Source organism: Rissa tridactyla, chromosome 3 (assembly GCF_028500815.1).
Source record: "Rissa tridactyla isolate bRisTri1 chromosome 3, bRisTri1.patW.cur.20221130, whole genome shotgun sequence".
Taxonomy (NCBI): Eukaryota; Metazoa; Chordata; class Aves; order Charadriiformes; family Laridae; genus Rissa; species Rissa tridactyla.
Window position 1 is genome coordinate 62,982,212 of NC_071468.1, and position 21,994 is coordinate 63,004,205.

The following is a 21,994-nucleotide window of genomic DNA, read 5'->3' on the forward strand; positions in this document are numbered from 1 at the left end:
TGCATTAATGAACTCACGTGAATATCACCTTGCATCACCGTACAAACCAGCAGATTTTAATTATGGAGAGAAAGGAGACAGTGTCTTCCATGAATCAGTAAACCCATAAAAACCCCTTGCTATCATCAGCAATTGGGGCTCAGCATTATGAATACACCAGGGCTTCAAACAAAAGGATCTGGTATGGAAGAGCCTCACACATCATCAGCGCTGACATGCTGAATGCTCCCAGAAGACCATGCCCATTAGTTCACTAGACTAAAACCGAACTACTGCTGAACACTATTTATGGTGGCATGAAACCAAGTGAAACTTCTGCCTGTGTAGTACAGTTGTAGAAGGGAAAGAAATGATTTAAAGCAATTGCTTAATAGATATTTAACAGGTTTTCCTAACAGCTCTGACAGGGGCTTTTATCTTTAGAATTATAACACTTAAAGGCAGAGAAGATTAAAAAAAAAGGCTGACTAGCACTGCTAGGATGGCATTTCCCACTTCACAGGTTACAGGCTATTTAGGTATACTACATTACTTTTCAAGTTAGAAAATACGTATCTGAGCAAAACAAAACTGAAAACAGAAATACGTAACTGAAAAATACCAATAAAAAGTTAAAGAGTTTTAAAAAAAACTATTAAACCTCTAATACTCCTTTTCTTATTAAGGAAAAAGGACATTTTAAAATGAGAGATTCAAGTAGATCAGTCATGAAATAAAGTACTATTTGGTCTGCTCGGAGTGCTTGGAACCTCCCCTGAAACAGGAGTGGGTAGAATTATGTCTGAGGCAAAGAAACAAAAACGAAGAGAAGACAGAGACCATCACCATAAAAAAACTTAACTAGGAAAGTAGTAAAACCCAAAAGAAAGAAAATTATACAAAGGAAATTTTAAGTGAGGCATCTTTAAAATAAACACAAACAAAAAAACTCCACATTGATCTACCCAATGAGTACATAAAAATAATAATAAGTATTTTTAAGGCAATCATTTTACATACCGATGAACACAAGTAATTAATTTTAATATTTTTTTTAATTTTTCCATGCTACAAACTATGCTGGTTTAGAAAGGAGAAAAAAAAAAAAAAAGAGACAGTATAATAGAGAAGAAGTTATAAAACAGAGGAAAGGCCTGGAAAGGAGGGAAATTAATGCTCATTCATTCATAGCTACTAATGCAAATGCCACACATGCATGACAGGTATTTTACTATTTTTCTTGACACATACTGAATCTTTTCTTTCTGCACCAGATTAGTTTGTTCAGCCACTCAGCAAATTACACCAATTGTCTTAAGTGTTACTTGAGCAAAGCAAAGAAATATATTAAAGTCCAGGACCCCCAGGAGCTGTCTGGCAGCATCAGAACAGGTTACTGGGATGAGTTCTTTCCTCAGCTGCCCCCGGGACCAAATGCTGTTAACAGCTATGGTGGCTGCAGCCCTCACCATGGGAAGCTCATAAGCAGAGGATGTCTAAGCTGGGTGCACATCTGGTCTGTGGCACATCTGGATTATGTGTATAATTGCATGTAAAAGTTATAGCAAGTGACCCTTCCATGCCACTGTTATGTGGCCAACTTGGCTAGCAGAGCTTGGCACTGTCACTTCCAGTAGGCAAAAGTGTCTGGCAGCAGGGGAAAGATTAAATGGCAATATATGAGAGTTAAAGGGCTTCTATATTTGGTTTTGAGATCACACAATGTCTTTCCAAGTCACTTCCTTAATGGTTAAGCAATCTCCACGTTCTTGGTATGTGTCTAAGACTAAAGAAAGTCTGTAAGAACTTGTACTTCCACACCAGGCAGGTGTTAAATTACACTTTCCAGAGCTAGGGACTTGCTCCTGTCCATGTCGGCACTGGAAAACCTGCAGGTATGACCCAATGACTCACTGCTTGCACTTGCTGCACAGCACAGAACAGCTCAGATAAAACTCCAACATTGCTTAAGTTTCTCTATTTCTGCAAAATCTGCACTGTTGCAAAAAAGAATGCCAGTCACATGCAATCCAAAATAACAAAAACCCCTACATGAACAGCAAAACTCCTGCACTATTAACTCTACTCCTGAGCATGTATACTGTAACACAGCATTTGATCACAGCATACCACGAGTATTTTGTTTATTTTTTTTTTTTCCCCTGACAGACCAGTCATGCATCAGGAAACACAGAAAGAAACCCACTGTTGAGGTAACCTGGAGTAAGGAACCCTTCTTCCCATCCATCCATGATTGCAGGAGAAACGACCACAGAAGACAGGAATCCTGCCCTCTTTACCCTCCTGACAATTGCCTCAGCCCCAGGGAAGAGCATTCCTCTAATTACTGCTTATTGTGCCCAACCTCCACATTTGTGATTACACCACACCAAGTGTGACAGTTCCAACACAGCAGAATGAGCATATTCTCTGTCCAAAAACACCTTCATAACCTCATAGCTAAAGGAACACCAAGAAAGCTAAAGTTTTTACATTAGAATTTCTCCAGGCAAGAAGCCTTTTCTAACCTGCAAACCTTTTAAGAGTCAGGACCAACACTCTGCTTAGATTTTTAAAGCCACATGGCTGCCCAGAGCCACAGGGGTTGTTCAGGGCTATGAATTCAAGCACAAGAAAGGTACTGAAGAAGAGGCACAGGTCCTGGGAAAGGGGCTGGATTTTTGAGATACTGCATTCGTTACTTACTGGTTTAGACAGCTCCCATCCAGCATGCATTTGGCCATATCCAGGCCATTGCCATTCTCATTGTTTTGTATCCATTAAGGAGAAAGCTCAGGTATTTAATTCAAGACTGCAGTTTCTACTACGAGGGCCAGGCACCTAAGAACCAGGGGAGTTCTTTAATCACAATCTTAATTGTGAGTAGTAGGCATTTACCATAGTTCTAATTAATTTGGGAAAGGATGAGCTTATCTTGAAACACGCAAGATAGGTCACTCAATCCATCGGAATTAACCTGGTTACTTATAACTAAGCACACGCATAAAGAAACTTTAAAAAGTAACCAGCAAAACAAAAATGAGAGAAGTAAACCCAAGAGAGTCTGGATTTTTAGTTGGCCTACATTACAACAACTTAGCTTATGAAAAGGCTAAGCAAAGGAAGCACTAAGAACTCTAGCTGCCTCCTTCCAGGGCAGGATTGATCTTCGAAAATAATCTTATTTGCAGGACATCTTGCAAGTCTTTACAGACTCCTGTCTTTGACAGTGCAGACGCTAACACATCTCTGGATTATGGACTGGATAAAAATCAATTATTGCTTATGACAGCTCATATCAGGCACCACCATTACAAGAACTAATGAACACATTCAGGTGACTCTTTCTTCTACAAATTTTCAGTATTTTGTTAATTTTTTCTTATTAATACAAATTTTAAACCAGTTCTGGATTAAAGCATACAAATAACATTTAATAATCGTAGAATCATAGAATTGCCTAGGTTGGAAGGGACCTTTCAGATCATCAAGCCCAACCATCAACCTAACACTAACAAAAACCATCACTAAACCATATCTCTAAGCACTATGCCTACCCGTCTTTTAAATACCTCCAGGGATGGTGCCTCAACCACTTCCCTGCGCAGCCTGTTCCAATGCTTAATAACCCTTTCAGTGTAAAAAAATTTCCTAATATCCAGTCTAAACCTCCCCTAAATAATGGGTTTTATTTTTTACTTTATTTGAAACATAGTCCTTCTCTGCTCAGAAAGAGACTGGACTGCAATTTATATTGAAAATGATGCTGCAAAATGTTTGCAGTAACGCAGTGCAAAAAATATGTTGAGGGGAAACAATGATCTGTTATTCTAAGACTATATATTAATTAAAATATGTAGATTAACAGCAATTGGGTTGATGATTCTCATCCGGATAATGACAGTCTCTCTTCTCCATCTCCGTTTACCAGTTACATTTTTACTGTTGCACCAACAAAGTCCTATTTTTAATGGGCAGTGAAATCATCTTTTTACTCCTATATAAAACTTATACATGCCTTGCCTCAAAGAGGCAGCATAGGGAATAACATCACTTACATATACCTTTAAATCCAAGTTGTTTGAGTATAGCTTCCTCCTCCATTTAATTTTACAGTAAAGACGAAGCAGAACAGCTGCAAATGATATTCTATTACCATAACCAAGTTTTATGTAGAAAGATACATTTCATAATCATGAAAAGACAATGAAAAGATACATTTATTTACGAGAGTTTATTACAGTAATCAGTTCATTTACCAGTATCCAAGGAGAAGGTGCAGAATATAATCATCCACAGAGGGTGGGATTTTGCAGTTGCGTTCTGTCCACATTTTTGATCAAACAGTTTAGAACTACTTTTCAAATACATAATATAATTTGCTTTCTGTCATGAAGGGCTAAAGAAAAAAAAAACAACCAGCCGCTCACCAAACCCTTCACGTCTTGAAAAAAGGAAAAAGTTAGGCTTCCTGTTCAACAGCCACAAAGTTCCTGCCAAGTTTTCTGAAAAAGTTAACAGTAAGTTTTGCTCGGTTGCTCAAGCACAATCTAGCTTAATCCAATATTTGCATTAGATCAGGACTATCTCCCCAAACCTGTAACAACATGGTTGTGCAAAACCTAAAACAGGTCAACTATGATTGTTAAAAAACTAAGAACAAACAAAAAATTGTTCCCAAACTTTCTACTACTCCTTGTAGATCTTCAGTAGTGACTAGTGCTGACTAGTTTAACACTGTAACTGGGGCCCTATCAATTAAATTAGTTATTAGAAAAAAATAACTAATAAAGACTAGGAGATGGCCCTTAGTACTCAGAGAATCACTTTGCATTATGTAGCAATCTTGGAAAGAATAATTACAAATACCCAACCTAAAGACAGTGTTTCAGAGGCAGAGCTATTTGCTCCATTCTGCCTGTCCTTACACAAGCTAAATTTTATCACAGAACTCTAATTCAGATTTCAGTTCTGAATATACCCAAAAAGAAAACCGAAATCACAAAAAGAGCTGTCTAGTGTTATTACTGGAGAGTTCCCAAATGCTGTATTAATGGATCAGTGAAGACACAAAGAGAAAAAGATTGCCTTAACACAGCAGATTTAGCAAGGGTTCATTAAAACTTATTCACAGATTAAAGAGACTTCTGGCTGACTCCTCACGGAAACCTACAGAAGAAAAGCGTAAAAATTTTGCCCATCAGCAAGCAGTACACCTAATCCACTAACAAATGCAAGTTGGTATCACTGAGCATAAACTAATCCTTCCTAAATGAAATAGCTGTTCCCCATGGACAACAGGTAAATAACAGGAATTAGAAGAGTCTTCTCTCTCTCAAGCCACTTTGGAAAAATATTTTTTGGTTCCAGAAAATACTCAAATCTATTTCAAAAAATCCCACAAGTAGACACAAATACTGTGTGAAGTTCTCTCAGAGGTAGTAAGAGCCAAAGGTGGAAGCTCCACTGACAGATATGTAATATATATTCATAACATGTCCAGCAGTAATTGGAATACTGAAAGAAAGACCAAATATTTGAAGAGACATCAAATCCGAAAACTGAGTTTATTTCATAAAAGGTTAATTATTCTCATTCTTGCTTGTAAATTTCTGTCTTGCTAGTTGTAAATTTCTTGGGAAATCTGGGCACAGCCTGAACTGACATGCACTGGATTACATGACACGGCTTTATCTGTGACTGAAGAAAACAAAAGGAGGCAGGAGAAAGGGAAATTTTAAATGATCAATCATGCCTTTCTTTTTAAAAATTACTAGTTTACCCTAAGTACCCATTACATTACAGTGTATCCAGTTTATCTGGAGAGCTTATTTCTGGGTGAAGCCTCAACTACTAATTTCGAATTATTCCTTAAACTCATTTTTTCATGTTGTTATTTGAGAACAATGTTATCACAGTTAGATAGAGGTACTGCATTATTAAGAAGTCAACTTATAAATGAAATTCACCGTAACGTTAGTGAGAAGGAGGGAAAAAAAAAAAAAAAGAAAAAAGAAAAAAAGAGTCCTTTCTGTTTTGGAAAATTTCCACCCTACCCACTTCCTTCACATTTGGTTTCACCTGCTTCGATTACGTTCAAAGCTGAATTCCAGTTCTTCCAGGAGCCTTTCCTGGCAGAACTGGATTTTAGGGTCAGGGTTACAGATGAAAAATTACTAAAAAAAAAAAATCAAAGAGAGAAAGTAAAAATAACAGAATCATTGGGGTCGGAACGACCTCAATCCAAAAGCTCAATTATAGATTAGTTTCCTCTTCCATTGCTGATCTGACCATATCTGATAGTGCTTTTGTCAATACTGTATGTGTTCCTGCAAGCAAAGGTCTAATTGCATGAACCAGAAGTACTTCAGCCATTTTAAAAACATCTGAGGCCAGAATTTAAAGGCATCAAACTGGGAAAGAAATCAGGATCCCCCCACTCCACAACCAAACCCTAACCCATGATATCCATCTTCAGATGATGCCCCTTTTCTGCTGCAGACTATTTGCTTGTTAGACTAGTGCTTACGGTCAACAAAATGTCCCTACTCCACAACATGAGATACACCTTTACATTTCACTTAATTATAACATGGCCCCATGTCGCACAACAAAATTCTTCCCACTTCTGGGCCAGCCATATTGCATGACCATGTTTGTCTAAGGTAAGTGTTGAATTACTGCCCCCCCTAGTTCTTCCATACATCTTCAACTGTATAGAGCAGTGAGTTGCTTTGGTGCCTCACTGATAAAACACCAAATTTGATTAGTGATCAGTATTATCTTTTCCTTCCCAACTCACATGAATATTGTAAAACTAATATACAGGTAAAAATATTCAGATTATTCCGTTTGAAACGGCAATTAAGCTATTAATGTATTACAGGAAGATTGAAAACAAGGCACTGTATGATTGTGTGATTTTCCATTCCTTTGATATAGTCAGCTGAGCACAGTAAAAAGACAAACTGATATTACATATACTAGAAGGCTTTTCAGCGTGGTAGCAAAGTATCACGGCAACAGCAAAAGTGAACGCTAAAGTGGCCTTGTGTCAGATACACTGCTCCCTCTAGTCACGCTTTCTGGATTACCTGTTTTCTCAGTATCTTTTAATATGATTTAGAGCACCTAAATAACCTCAGTTTAGTCCCCAGTGTGAAAATACTAATAAATCTCTGTCATAAACTGTATCAGAGGTAGAGAGAATACACAGACAGCACAGTCATTGAGATATTCTGAAGAAATACTAGGCTCAGCAGTTAAATAACACGCAAGCCTTAATGTAAAATTTATACAGCCCAGAAAGCTTGCTTTACTATGTGGGAAATCAAATGCAGTTAGTACATCTCTTTGTTATAGGTGCTCGTTCACATCCAAAGAAATTATAGTCTTTTCCCCTTCCTCACTGAAAAAGACCACTGCCTTCTTTTGGGCACAAAACCGCTGTTAACATAAGGATTACCCAGTGCTTAGTAATAATAAGGGAGTCCTGCAAAAAGATAAACAAGGACTTCAGAGTATCACTTCTACTCTGGAAATATGAGAGGGGAATTTCCCTACATAATCGCTCTATGTGAAATATTAAAGAGAAAGGTGGAATCTACAACCAGTATTCAGGAGAATTAGAGGTACCGGCAGCAGTCCCTAACCTGGAGTTTAGTTTAATATTTGCTTATTACAAAAACTAAAATTCCACTTTAAATCAAAGTTTATAAAAAGGATAAGAGGTACCTCACCCAGCACTGGTGAGAGACACACTGTGAGAGATGAAGGCTTTGAGTTCATCTTGACAGCTGCATTTGGGCAGTATAAATCTTCCCTGGCTGCCCAGGATGCACTCCAGCACAGTCCCTAGCCCTGTCCCTTAAGCCTGAACACTGTCGACATGCTGTTTTCACAATCCTTCAACCTGGGAATCTGTAGAGCATGCCATGACACTCACTCTTAAAAATGAGGAGGATTTGGTACCTAGCCATAAACTAGCGAGTGCTGTTCCATTTTTTACAGCAGTGGTCCCAACTGCTTGGATTTTTCAGTGCCAGAAGAGGTCCAGCTGGCAGTCCTCTCCATTTATTTACAGCAACCAATACAGTTACTCTATTCCTTTCCTGTCTAATGCTGCCCCTTTACAATAATATTTGTCAGGTTCCAAAAGCCTTCCAATCAAGGCAACTAACTGCACTTAGGCCTCTCTCCTGTGTTCTTCCTTTCATTGCCAATTCCAACTTGGAGTCATCTAAATGTAAACAGCTTTACAGAACGTTCTCGTCAGCTAATCAAATCCCTTCACATTTGCATCTGCAACACAGGTGGATGACAACAAACCATTAAAATAAATATTCAAAACATTTGTTTTGGATATTATATGAAGCGTGAATTTCTGGTGCACACTTGTTGGGAACAACAGGAGATATTCTGGATAGGATTTTTTAAAAAGAAAACAAAATCCAAACATTTAATGCCAGCAGCTCACAGCAAAGTCTGTATTCCTGCACCTCTATTTTCACATATATTTGGCATGACTAAAAGCTTTTGTGGAATCTTTGATGGTTGCATTCTTAATACCTGCAAGACTGGCGCAACTGTGCAGCAAGTCACAAAGAACCAGGCCAGTATCACTGCTGACCCAGTTTCATGCAAACCTGCTCACACTCAGGAGTGTCTAATATCTGGCACTGGATAAAGACATATTTAATTTCCTCCAGATGGAACAACACAGTCTAATGTACAATCATGTGCTGCCTTGAGGACACATTTTAGCAGATCCTGGGATGTAAACTCGTTGCTGAGACCAGCTGCTTGAAAAACCCCTGAAGGCTTCAGCCACTCAGTCAGACCTGGGTTAGCTACAACATATTCAAGGGTTGCAATGGCATCTGCAACCTTCAGGTTACAATCTCTACTTGATTTGACTCAAGAAGAAAGGCTCAGATTTAATGACTCTGAGTTTTAACTGCCCTGATTACAGCATGTTTTGGCCCTCTGGTCTCTTGAAATATTTAAACCAAAATAGAACTTTTGCTTTGTTTTCAGGATGTAAAGATGCAGCCCAGTTTTTACCATACATGGATTTCATCGTGCTTTTAGCCAGAAAATTATTTGTACATTGAATTTCAGTTCAGTGGAATGAAGACGATGTTCCCCTTTCTCCTTTGCACTTAAACTAGAACTGAACATGTTGGGTTTTGTTTTCTTTTTTTAAAAAAGTGCACATAAATAAAGTTTTAGGTTTCGGCTTGGGTTTTATGTGGTTTGTTGCTTTGGGGGTTGAGGTATTTTTTGCTTCTCACATATGAAGACAACTTGAGAAGATACTCATAACTGTAGTAAAATACAGTCTCACATTCTTCTCAGGGTGGGGGCAACGCATCACAGATGCACGTCATGACTTTCAAAGAAACAGTGCACGCGCGGATTTTGAATCTGCAACACTCAAGGTAAAAAAGCAACTTGCAAAAAATTACTGCATTCCAAGAAAGACCTGCTGGTTCAGTAGTGCTACTTCTTAACTCTTCCCCTTTCCCACCGTAGAGACAAGAGAGGCAGAAAAGAGGCATGCTGGGTTAGGGCTGCGGATCTGGGTGTCACCAGTTAAGCCTGTACATGGGCAGAAGCCTGCTCCCATGAAATGGGTAACAGTCCACACAAATACTGCTCTATTTTTCCTGCTGCTAGGCTCAAACTGCATGTTCTGACACTGAGTCCATATTTCTCCCAGGCAGACACCTTCAATGGTAAAGAGTACAGCTATTACAGAGTAGTTTCAGAGTGAATAACACATATTCATTAGAACAAGGATGTCACATGCAAGAAAGAAATAAAATACCTAATCTATGCACTTAGAAGTAAAGCACGGTCAAGTAAGTAGATCCAAATATATCAATCGGTACTATGTATAGCGAACCATGCAAAAAGGACCACCAGGTTTATTCCAAAAGGGTTTTGACCAGTGATCAGCTATAGCACAACAAATCCTATAGTACAAAGTTTATACCCAGACATCTGAGAACTCTTCACTGCTATATTGTTTCACACAAATAATACAGGTATTGGAAGTCACTTTTTCATGGCAATACTGGCAAGTCATCCAACCAACCCAATGACAGGGCAAGGAAATTTCACAGCATCTCCCCTCAAAAACAATACCTCCTGGCAGCTGAGCTTCCTAACACACACAGGAGAATGCTAAAGCATTTCTAGAAATGGAAGTTTTCACCGAGTATACAAAACAATAATTTCTCTTATGCACTAGTTCAGGGACATTTTGATGCCTAAACAAATCATGCTCCACCATTAGCATTTTACAAAGAGAACATATAGCTAACAAACTAGAGCGCACACAACCAATTCAAAATTACATACCTGCACAGCCCACCTCATGAGCACTAAAGCTTAATACCAAACACAAACTTCCAAACCTGCAAGTCACTTATCTGTGAACTCCCATGGAGTGAATCAATTGTCCTGTTTCAGTTTGCTACAACTGGGACCACCAGTGCACTGACTCTTGCTGTAACTATCTCCTATTTAACCTAGGGAAATGCAAACCAAGTAGAAATGAAAAAAACCTGTTACCTGCCTGCAGGAAGGAAGGAATCAAATACTGTGCTAAGGTGAAGATTTCCAAGGCAACAGCTAATTTGTTTGCTAACCCCAGCATTTGGTCATGCAGCCTCTGTTGCAAGCACTGACGTGTGTGAAACACTAACCTTCATCACTTCAACCTGCAGGTCTTCATTGAGCGAAGGAGTCACTTTGACGGCATTCAGCATCTGATTAAGCAACTGTTTCTCATCTGAGTCTGTTTCCACGGATACAAACCTCTCATCAGACAGCAGCTTCTGCAGAGAGAAAATGGCAATGTACAGATTGAGACAAAATTGCCTCTGCCCAATTCTGCTGCAAACTACTAAATCTAAACCTATTAGTGTTTGGTACTATGGTGACTAGGTTTTCTATGTACAAATTTCAACCTGATCCAATAATATAAAATACAAAAGTACAACAAAACTGGAAGATCCATGCCACGATGAGGGCACGGTTAACATCTTATGAATCAGCTGCCATTCTGGTATCACCTTTCTCAAGCCCACTTCTCCAGTGTCCAGAAGAAAGCAGACATCAGTAGTTTATGTGAGAGATCACAAACCACTCCAAGTAACGTCCTCAGCAAAAACCCTCAACATTTTAGAAGCAGGGAGGGAGTGGAACCCTCACAGTTTCCCCAAACCCAAAAAGCAACAACAGCAAAAAACCACCCCACTCAGGCTAGTATCCTGACCTCAAACTAGCGCTACCAGTTACCCTGCCCAAGAGGAGGCAAAGTCAGCTATCATCCCACTCACTCCAATAGGGCACAGAACACAAGCACTGTGAAGGTGGCACTTATGATCACTAACAAGATGTGTTTTATGTCATTCAGAAGTTGACTAATCATGGATGCGATCAAGTCCTCAGGAGGAAGAGTACTGTTAGCAAGTGACTCACATGAGGACCACAAACATACATAGGAATGCATTCAATACAGATTGACTGAACTTTAGGTTGAATATTTTAGACTGATCAGATTTCCTTTGCCTGGAAAAGAACAGTATCTGAGCCAGTATCTCCCAACGTGGCCAGTGGCACCATTTCCTCAGAGTTCTACTAGAAATTCCTCTTCCATTTAGTCTATAACCACCTACATGGGTGCCTCTTATTAGTGTCAGGCATCCTACAATAGATATACCCACCCAAGTCTTTTCCCAGCTCCAATCTTCTTAGAAGCTCCCATGACAAAGCAAAACTACCTTGTCTTAGTTCCCAGGAACACAACCTTGCTCTGTCCCAGGGCAGACTTTGAGCAGCCCACCTCACCCTGTAGTTCTGCATCATTTTTGTACTGATTCTCCTTCACAGCTTCAACTCTGTAGCACATTTCACTGGTTCATTCCTATTTCTTATTTTCTACGCTTGTACTGGTTTTGGCTGGGATAGAGTTAATTTTCTTCATAGGAGCTCGTAGGGTGCTGTGTTTTGGATTTGCGACCAAAATAGTGTCGATAATGCACCCACGTTTTGGCTATTGCTGAACAGAGCTCGCACAGCATCAAGGCCTTCTGTTTCTCACACTGGCCCTCCAGCAAGTAGGCTGGGGGTGCACATGAGGCTGGCAGGGTACACAGCTGGAACAGCTGACCCTAACTGACCAAAGGGATATCCCATACCATATTACACCGTGCTCAGCAACAAAAGCTGGGGAAAGAAGGAAGTAGTAAGGGGATGGGGACATTCGGGGTTAAGGTATTTATCTTTTGAAGTAACCGTTACATGTGATGGACTCCTGCTTTCCTGGAGATGGCTAAACACCTGCCTGCCAATGGGAAGCAGTGAGTGAATTCCTTACATTCTTTTGCTTGTGCATGCAGCTTTGCTTTCCCTATTAAACTTTGTCTTAGCCCATGAATTTTCTCACTTTTTCTGGACATGGTCCTGGGCAACTGGCTCTAGCTGATCCTGCTGCAGCAGGGGGGTTGGACCAGATGACTTCCAGGGGTCCCTGCTAACCTCCAGCATCCTGTGATCCTGTGACCTACTTTTGGTAAATTCAAGTTGTACTTCATCTCATTATTGTACCTTACCCTATTTTTTTAACCTATCTCCATAGCATCAGTTGCGTGGTTTGCTTTTTTGTCCTTCTTAAAACTTCATATATCATAAATGTAGATGAAGGACTGTCTTGTTGCCTGGATTAGGCAGCTTGTTTAGGCTTGTTTAGGCTTCTAGACAGGAGGTAACACTCTTATTTAAGGTATCATGCTGCAATCTGCAACTTTGCAATTCCAGTTCTTACGGAACTCAAGTTTATGTGCAGCAAGTTAGAAAAGTGAAAAGGTACAACTTCACTGAGTGTTCCCACGGAACTTGTACTACAGTGGACAGTGGGTCATTCATAATTCCTCCACTATTCTTGGTTGATCATCACTCTATAACATTCTTCTAAAAGGCATACCTACACTGGTACAACAGCAGGCATACCTACACTGGTACAACAGCAGGCATATGTTCAAGTCCCACTAGTCTACTGTTGCTTTCACTTTAAAGGCAACCTCCCTTGCCTCATATACCTGAAACACAGGGCACAGGATCTCAAAGTAGGACCAGAGTACTACATGGCAAGAAGGTGACACGTGTCTTCTGGCAGAGCCAAATAATTACAGTAACCCTTTAGAAAGTACTTTTTTTCTCTTAGCTAGACCCTCCTACAACCAGGTTGTGCCCCATATTGAGGCACTCTCCAACCAAACGCCTGACACCTCATGTGCTGAATTAAGTGAATTTGAATGATCCAGTTACATCCTTATACTCCCAAAACAACTCCCTTTGAGGGACAAATTTCTTTTTGGAAAATGGTGGCATGCACTTTATACCCCAGCAGTGTACCAGCCTTTTCCACAACTAGCAATCCCCTCGTGGTAAGTATTTACTGACAGGTACTCATTTATCCAATTAAAAGAAAGGTAAAGTGCTTTAATTTTTATACTGTCAAACCCAAGTCTTTTTGTTGCTTGTGCTGCACTACTCTTTTCTTTTGTAACTTCATAAACTTCCAAACTGGATGCTACTCCTACTGTTTTCAGTGTACAAAAAAACCCCCCACAAACTGGAAAGAGCCCACACATAGAGAATGCAGCTCCCAGATCCTTTATTAACCTCTCCATCTTTCAAGGACTGCAGTCCTCTCTTCTAATCCAAGAAAACAGAAAAACTTGACTCAGTTTAGTTTTGAAGACATTTAGCAGTGGTAAGGCTTACTGAGAGTAGCACAGGGCCACAAAGGGAACAGTATGTCTCCATTTCAACATTGGAAATCAGGAACTCCCACCTATCTGCCGAACATTTTCGGCTTCTACAGAATCACCAGCCATTACTTGAATCCTAACTTCTGAACACTGTTACAGAAACATGAACACTATTGTTAGGTCCACCTGAGGACAGTCACTTTTTCTATAGTATTTTTCAAAAGAAAAGTCTTGATTTCATAGAATCATAGAATCTTCATGGTTGGAAAGGACCTTTGAGATCATCGAGTCCAACCAAACAACCTACAATCTCTGCCACTGGAATTTCCTTAACACCCACTGCCTACTAACAAACCCCTATTCTAAAGCCATACCTGCATCCCTGCTAGAGCCTGTTGGGCCAGCTTCGTGCTCTTTGATTCCAGAGCCAGTTGGAGAGGAAGGAGACACTTCTCCCTGAGGAAAATTAAAAAAAAATGAGAGTGAGAGGAAACAATGGAACTCAAATTGGTATTCAAAGGAGTCACATTCCAGAAGGGCTATATAACTTTCAGTAAGATAACACTTGCACACAGTAAACAAGCAGAATTTCACAACTCTGTGAAACACTTTTACCCTCTAAAGAAAGCTGGCATATTTCTTCACATACTGTTAAGAATGGCCTTTTAACTGAATTTTCACAAAATACTTCCCAACTGTTAGCCCTCTGTGTGCGTGCATGAATGTGCAATGCATAAAGAAGGAATTCACAAATCAGTAGAAGTCCTCCAGCTCAGCGTGATAAGCATTACACTTCAGTCACTTACCATCTGTTTAATATGCAGGTAGATAGAAAAGTGGTTTCATAATCCACTTGCTGTTAGTCAAGTTTTGGTTTGGCCTCCTCTACAGTACAGTGTGCCCTGTCATGTTAGCTCCCTCCAACCATAAATGGTGTAGACAAAAGCAAATGTACACTAATGAGTCTGGTTTACAGCTGAATTAGCATGTGCTAGAACTATGACTAAGCTGTACTTTGATTACAGAATAACACCTTTTTTTGAATGTTAAAATAAATCACTTATTAGGATAGTTTTTTAGATGCTTTTGACTCAGTGCTCAGATATTGGATTTTATTTATTTATTTGGTGACTAAACCAAACAGTGCCTGGAGCTGGGACTTTTTTCTTTACTCTTTGCTCTTTATCAGAGAAGGGCTGAAGCCTCTGAGGAACCACAAAACCTTTCAGCAAATCCTGCTAGTTGGCAGGAAACTCATTCCTGAGCAGAGACACTCAGCCCATGTCCAACTGCAATCTCCCTGAAGGTTTGCAACACTTCATTAGGTCATATATCATAAGAACCACTTATCTATACATACAGAATCTATTTTTGCATTTGTATAGACATACTTGTTTATGCGAAACCATTCTGTGCCAACCCTTAAGAGTCTTAGTTCTCCAACTGTCTGCATTGCACCCCAAGGAGCCCTTTTGGAATCACATTTGTTAATTTCCGCCCCACACAAGTGTGAGCAAGGTAAGAAGAAACAGAAAACAATTAGTTGAGCCTTTTCTTACCCAACCGGAAATGCCCTGACTTGTTCCATTTGAGGTATTCTTCTTTGTCAAGTCTCAATGCATTCAAACAAACACCCCAAACCCCTGTCTTTTCAAAGCACAAAGACGTTTAATTTCTAAAAATACCAAAATGAAGAGTTTTTCCTCTTTTGCTTCTGTGAGCTGCCTTTGACCTGAATTCACTTAGTTTCAGTTGACCCAATGAGAAATAGTTTATTTGTCCAAAAGTATATAAAAATAAAAGTATTGACTAACTCTTCTACAACTCTAAAGGTTCAAGTGTCAGCACAAATGAAACACATGCAGTAGACTAGAGTGCATATTCTGCTCCTCTCATAAATACTCCTTTCATAACTAGCTAAGGAGAAGCCCTAGGTTAGAGCAACAGTCATTACTGGAGTTTCAGACATACTGTTGAAGCTACCTAAAGTCATGCTTTGCCACAGTCTGCCCACAACCTACCAACGCCCCTCCAAAATTGGCAGTCTACAACCTGAACTTCCTTTTTAAAAAACTTAAATGGCCATTAGCAATACTAGCCATCTCAGCTTTGGGGAACTTTGCTTGCAACTCCTTCAACGGATCCTGCTTGCAGAGGGGACTGAATGTCCACTCTGAAAAGTCAACTCTATTTTGGGTGTGTTTAGTTGTTATTCCTTCCTCTCCACCTTTCCCCAAAAAACACAAATCACAAGCTACCCCAAGGGACACAAATCTGCTATTTGCTTTTTGAAATGCAACCCCTTCCTTGAATGATAAATTAAAGACTTGAAAGTCACAAGCATGGCTCAGTTAAGCAATCTAGCAAGCTTCTGTACTTGGCAAAGACCTCTTGAGAACCTGCAGATCTTTTCATATTTGCACCTTCTTCCCAGGCTATGTGAATTTGTAAAAGGTCATCTGGCATAACACCACAAAAAGCTTTTTTAAAAGAAACATGAATTACGCAGACTTCTAAAGAACTTGAAACAGACTACATGTGTATCTTAAAATAGGTTTCTAACTAAAAGCTAACCATTTGCTTCATTTAAGATATTCCGAGAAACAGGCAGGCACAAAGCCCAATTTTCTCAGAAGCTTCTTTCCTGAATGCTTCTGGAATCAATTTAACTAAAAGGACTCTTAAAACCTGCGAGTTTAGCATCCAAAACAGCTTGACCTACAGAACATCTAGGAAATATTTCCTCATAGAGTGTCGTATCATCCAGATCTACAGAAACTGCCAAAACAACTACTCCAGGGTTCAGACATTAATCCTCTAGCCAGAGTAGAGCTGGCTACTGCCTATGTATCTACTGCCAGCTTTGCCTGGACCTGGAAACATATGTAGCATGCAGGTAAATTGTGACAGGACTTTCTAGTTTAAAGAGGTGCCACAGCAATACATGTCTAACCCACAAAGCACCTTTAAGTGCTAACTTTTACATTACGACTTCGACATACTCTCTCTTTTAAAAGAAGTTGTCACTATTACCCTCTGGGGGAGAACTCACTTTTGAAATTAGTAGATCAACAAGTGCCAAAACAAGGTACCTGTGCATTAACTGGTACTCAATCAGCCAGACACACACACGGGAGGGGAAAAAAAAAAAAAAAAAAAAAAAAAAAAATCACAATAGTGTATCGTACTAACTGCAGGGATGCTAAAAACTGATGATTATTTAGACCTGCACCTCTTCAGGGCAGAACATCACATTTGTTTTAGACTTTCTACAGTTCACTGCAACTGTACAAATGTTTGGGCCACTAATAACACACAACAAACTTATTCTCACATTAAAGCGGATGGAGACTGGGAGGAGAGGGGAAAGGGAAGGCAGTCCTAAGTCACTGGAGTGGATCCAGTTCAGTTTCATTATAATGAAGACAGGTGGGAGCTCCTATGGCTTATGTGTAGCTACCCTGCACATCAGCATGTTGCCTACCATCTGTCACCACATACTGCAATGAGCAGAGAACAATGAGAACTGTTTCTTGAGATATGTCCCAAGAACGAAGAGCGAAAAATGACAAACAGGAGGATGGAAATTAGAACAGATTCAATTAGCTGAACTTCCCATCCTTACTAAAAATGTTTAACTGAAAATCTAATTAAGGTTGCTGCAGCCTGTGTTCCTACTGTATTCTCAGAGAAAATGAATTGCCATTGTGTCATTTCCTGTTCTTGTTACACACTCTGTCAATTAAATCTTTAGCATTTCCATGCTACAGCTATAAAACACCTGCAGAGATACCTCACAATGGTTGATTAGCTTGAGCATCTTCCACACTTCAGTTCGACCTGCCATTTAAATGCATCATCTGCTAGTATGAGAACACAGAAGGACATGGCAGATAATCCTCAGGCAGAATGGGAAAGGACGATGTAAATTTAACACAGTCAGTACCTACTAAGGTCTAGCACTTAAGAACTGGGTTCAATAAGGCTGCACAAGAGATAAGGCAGACCAGGATTTGGTCTCACAGTGCAGTGAAGAAAGGGATTGAGGTTTCCTCTTTACCTTACAGCCCGTTTATAATTCCACCCTGTTTTCAGTGGTCCCACACCACGGGATCTCATTGCTCACTCTACTGTCTGCACTGCGATACTGTCAAGTGACAATTCATTCAGGTTTTGTAGTGCTACTCACGTAAGACATTTTATATGTGTGAAGTTCTCAGAATAAGCCGGCGCATATCAATATACTTCAAAACACATTTAAGAATGTTTTAAATTTACACTACTGTACAGAAACTAGTTTCAAACTGAAATTCCTAAGTTTCCATGCTGATGCATTGAGGTGTGGACATACATACACATACAGGTTTAGGCACAAATACCAAGTTAACCCCGAATGAGATGAGTCAAGAGCAACACAGAGGGGGCATGAAAGGAAGGGAGCACCTTTGACTTGGAGGAGATGAAGCCACCAAAAGCTTCAGGATAAGGTATCCTGGGCATTGACAGATAAAACAGAGCAACGAAAAGAGCTAGAGGGAAGAAAGAAGTTGAGATGGTGTAAAGAAGGAATGATAGTGAAGAAAAAGTACGTGCTCAGATATGTGGTGTACTATGCTGAAATCCACACTAATTGCACTGTTTGCATATGTCCACACAGCAGTGCTCTCAAAAGACAGCTCAGTTTAAAAACCAAAACTAACCAAACACCACCACCCCACACACACAAAAAAAAGAAGGGGGGAAAGAAGAAAAAAAAAAAAAAAAATTCCTGGTTGTAGTGTTCTTTCCCGATAGCAGAAGAAGAGACAGGGATCACTCTTTACCTGCTGGTGTTATCTAGCTGTGCAAAGGATGTGGTGAAAGTCAATGCAGAACAAGGGTCTGCAAGAATGATTTTAAAGCACAGAAAGTAATTGCAGAGACATGAAACAGCTTTCCTAATCATGGTGTTTCTATGCAAATCTGGTAGAACACATAAATACTGAATAAATGAGTGTAACATGATGGCAGCCCCCTCTCTTCAAAGCAGGGTGCCAACCACCCTCCTGCCCTGACACAGAAGACCAATTAAAAAAAAAAGTTATATAAAAATACATATTCTAAAGTCACTAGAAACCACTAGCCATTTGCACTAACGGACACCCCATTAGAGAAAACAGCATTTGGTAAGTGTGGACCTTGTTACGTGCAAAACAGAGTAAACAGAGAGTGCCAAGGACAAAGACTCACTCCCATTCCTACTGAGGCTACCTGGAGTTTTGTCACTAGACCTCCATGGTATCTGGACTAAGTCCCAGGTGATCTGCCCAGGGTCAAGCAAAAAGGTCAGAGACCAAGTGTGTAATCCAGGACCAGTATCTCCAGAAGCACAGATTGTCCTTCCTGAGCTACCCCACTCCATGATTGTCAGCTTTGTAAACTGCAGAATGAGTCATGAGAACATAAATAGCCGTTATATTCAGCACGCTGGGTTACAATGACCTTTCTAGTCGTTTGAGTTTGCTGTGGCTCATGAACCTACCTCTTTCCCTGCAGGTCTGTCACAAGGGATGCTATGACAGGCCAGTCAAAACAGACTGCCAAAAAGGTCAGAACAAGACAAATTACTACAGTAACTAAGAGATCATAAAAATATTTCTGTCCTCATTGTAGTGGAAAAAGCCTCTAGCAAGAGGAGAATAATGGCTCATTAGGTCACTCTCATAGTGAAAATCGTAATGAAGATAGGAAATTGCCCTATCTTAACTCCTTCTTGTTAGTGCCTGGAACACAAAGTCTCATGGCCCACCTTCACCTCCACCACACTGACTTAGGAACGGGGACACTATAAGTGAATTATTTGTCACTACTGTAAGAGTTATTTCCCTTCATGCAAATGGTGGTAACCATATTAATTTTCAGAAATAGGATTAAAAATAAAGAAAGATTAAAAATAAAATATCTCTCTGCATTATCTTCCCCCTGAAAATTATGTAGGAGAAGCAAATTCAGCACCTCAGGGCCTTATCAGCCTGTAATTTGCATTCCATAGCATAATTCACAGCACAGTCAAAGAAGAGATAAGAATTTGATTCAGAGCTGTTGCCGTTTTCTGATATGCTGTTTGTTAGGCAGGAACAGTCGTAGCCAGAGTCTGACATTTTTCAGTCAGAGTCACACTGACAGCAACGAAATGCTCCTCAGTCTTAGCTGCTTAAAATGAACAAAGTATCACTGCATGTAACTCCATTAGCCTCATTTACTCAAGCAGAAAAAAGTTGGCCCACCATGAGAAAACAAATGGTAAAGATGAATTCCCAAAATTCTGGAGGTACTCCCAGCTGTTACTTTTACACAAACCAAAGAGAAGAATATACTTCCCCTATACAAAACCGGATGATTTAATTTGTGTAAAACAAATTCCGGCAGTGTATATACAAACACACATACATATAAAAGTAGAAATATCTATAACTTTTCTTTTCCTGTGCTAGCTTAGAGAACATTGATAAAAGACTCCAACAACTTTATGGTTCATAATGGAAATACTTAAAATATGGAGGAGGAACAGGAAACAAATACATCCTTTTTCAAGCAACAGCACTTCAAGAAGAAAGGAGATTTTAAATTTTTGCTCACATTCTAGAGAAATGACTAATTTTATCTACAGCAGAAATACAACTGTCCCACTTACAAAGAGTATTACAGTTAAGCTCAGAGAGAAATTTGGAGCTTGCAGCATATAAATATAGGGCAAGTTCTCACGCCTCCACAATGCAGGAAAACGGACCAGAGGACTACAACAGATCCCTCCAGCACTAAAGTTTGTATCTCTATACAAATACAAGTTTGTTGGTAGTACTTAAGAGACCTCTTAGAGCAACAGAATAAAAGACAAAATCTGAAGTCTTCCAGTTGGAACCCTCCCTTTCAAGAAAAAAAGCCAACAATAAATTATGATGCTGTACCACTACAAGATGATCATGCAGTGTTAGACAACTTTGGTGCTACAGCGCTACCTAAGAATGAACAAGCAGTCAGTGTTGCAGTTTACAGGTCCTGAAAAAAAAAAAACAAACCCCAAAAAACAGTTGAGACTGCTGTTGTACTATGTTAACATAAATTCTGATGTGCTTTAGCAGGGACAGGATTTTGTTACAGTTACTCACAAGCATAGAGACACCTATGTGCGTGTTTCCCATGTCAACAGATTTGCCTCTCACATAACCAGGTGAGGCTCCACCTTTACTAATAAGTTCATAATTTTTGACTTAGCCAAGTCAGATTGGATGGGGCTCTGAGCAACCTGATCTAGTTGAAGATGTCCCTGCTCACTGCTGGGGAGATAGACTAGATGACCTTTGAAGGCCCCTTCCAACCCAAACTATTCTATGATTTTAATTTTTCTTCCTCACTACTTGTGGCTTCTTTTTTAAAAAAAAAAAATAAATATATATATTTTTTTCTCACTACACAGTATAAAACTCTTCACTTTTATCGAGTTGCAATGGAAAGGCTTCTTTTTATATGACTGGAAGTTTCTCTCCTTTTCTTTCCGTATCTGATTCTCTCTCACCTTGGCTGCTGACAACAGCTCTCTCTTGGAGTTCCCTCTGGGCCTCCCTTCTAGCTCAGCATTTCCTTTTTCCATCATCTTTGCTTCATGCATTCCCCTCTTCCCTTGACTGCTTTTCCTTTTCAAACCAAGATACAAAGTAATCACTTCACCCAACGCTGAAGTGAACCTGCCTCTGAAAGGAAGCACAGGAGTTGCTTATCAGAGGACGCTTAATGACATAGGGAAAAGGAAGTGAAGAATAATGCCTAAATGTAACTTCATACAGTTAGTTAGCTAGAACCTTAACAATTTTTCAACCTGGAACACTGAATGAGATTGCACTTTAATACTGCTTGGTATTAAGAGAGTGACACGGTAGCATTTCTAGTTTTTGTTATTTACATATTCTCCAAGAGAAATGGATTTGCCATAACAGCAGAACCGTAGCTCTATTCACAGGAAAGGCAAATGTGAACAATTTAATCTTCCATCCAGCCTAATGCAGCCGAGACCACAGAATTCATGCAATCGTAATTAAATAGCTCAGCACAGTCACTCAGCTGGAGAGCACTTCTAAGGTCATTTGCTCCTTTGCTATACTCTCTAATAACATCTTGATTTCAACACAAACACAAAGTTCCTAGATAGGAGCCTGATATTGTTGTCGAGATGAAACTGAAACAGAACAAAAGAA

General features: G+C 39.7%; 1 protein-coding gene across 1 annotated transcript in view; it reads right to left on the reverse strand.

The window, feature by feature from the left end:
* The window catches only part of ARFGEF3 (ARFGEF family member 3), a 94,880-nt gene that overhangs the window by 62,939 nt on the left and 9,947 nt on the right, over positions 1-21,994 (reverse strand). Inside the window, exons 3-4 of the mRNA XM_054196945.1 lie at positions 14,138-14,219; positions 10,692-10,823 (exon numbers count right to left, since the gene is read on the reverse strand). Coding sequence (XP_054052920.1) covers positions 10,692-10,823; positions 14,138-14,219 — 214 coding nt within the window. The remainder of the gene's footprint in view (positions 1-10,691; positions 10,824-14,137; positions 14,220-21,994) is intronic.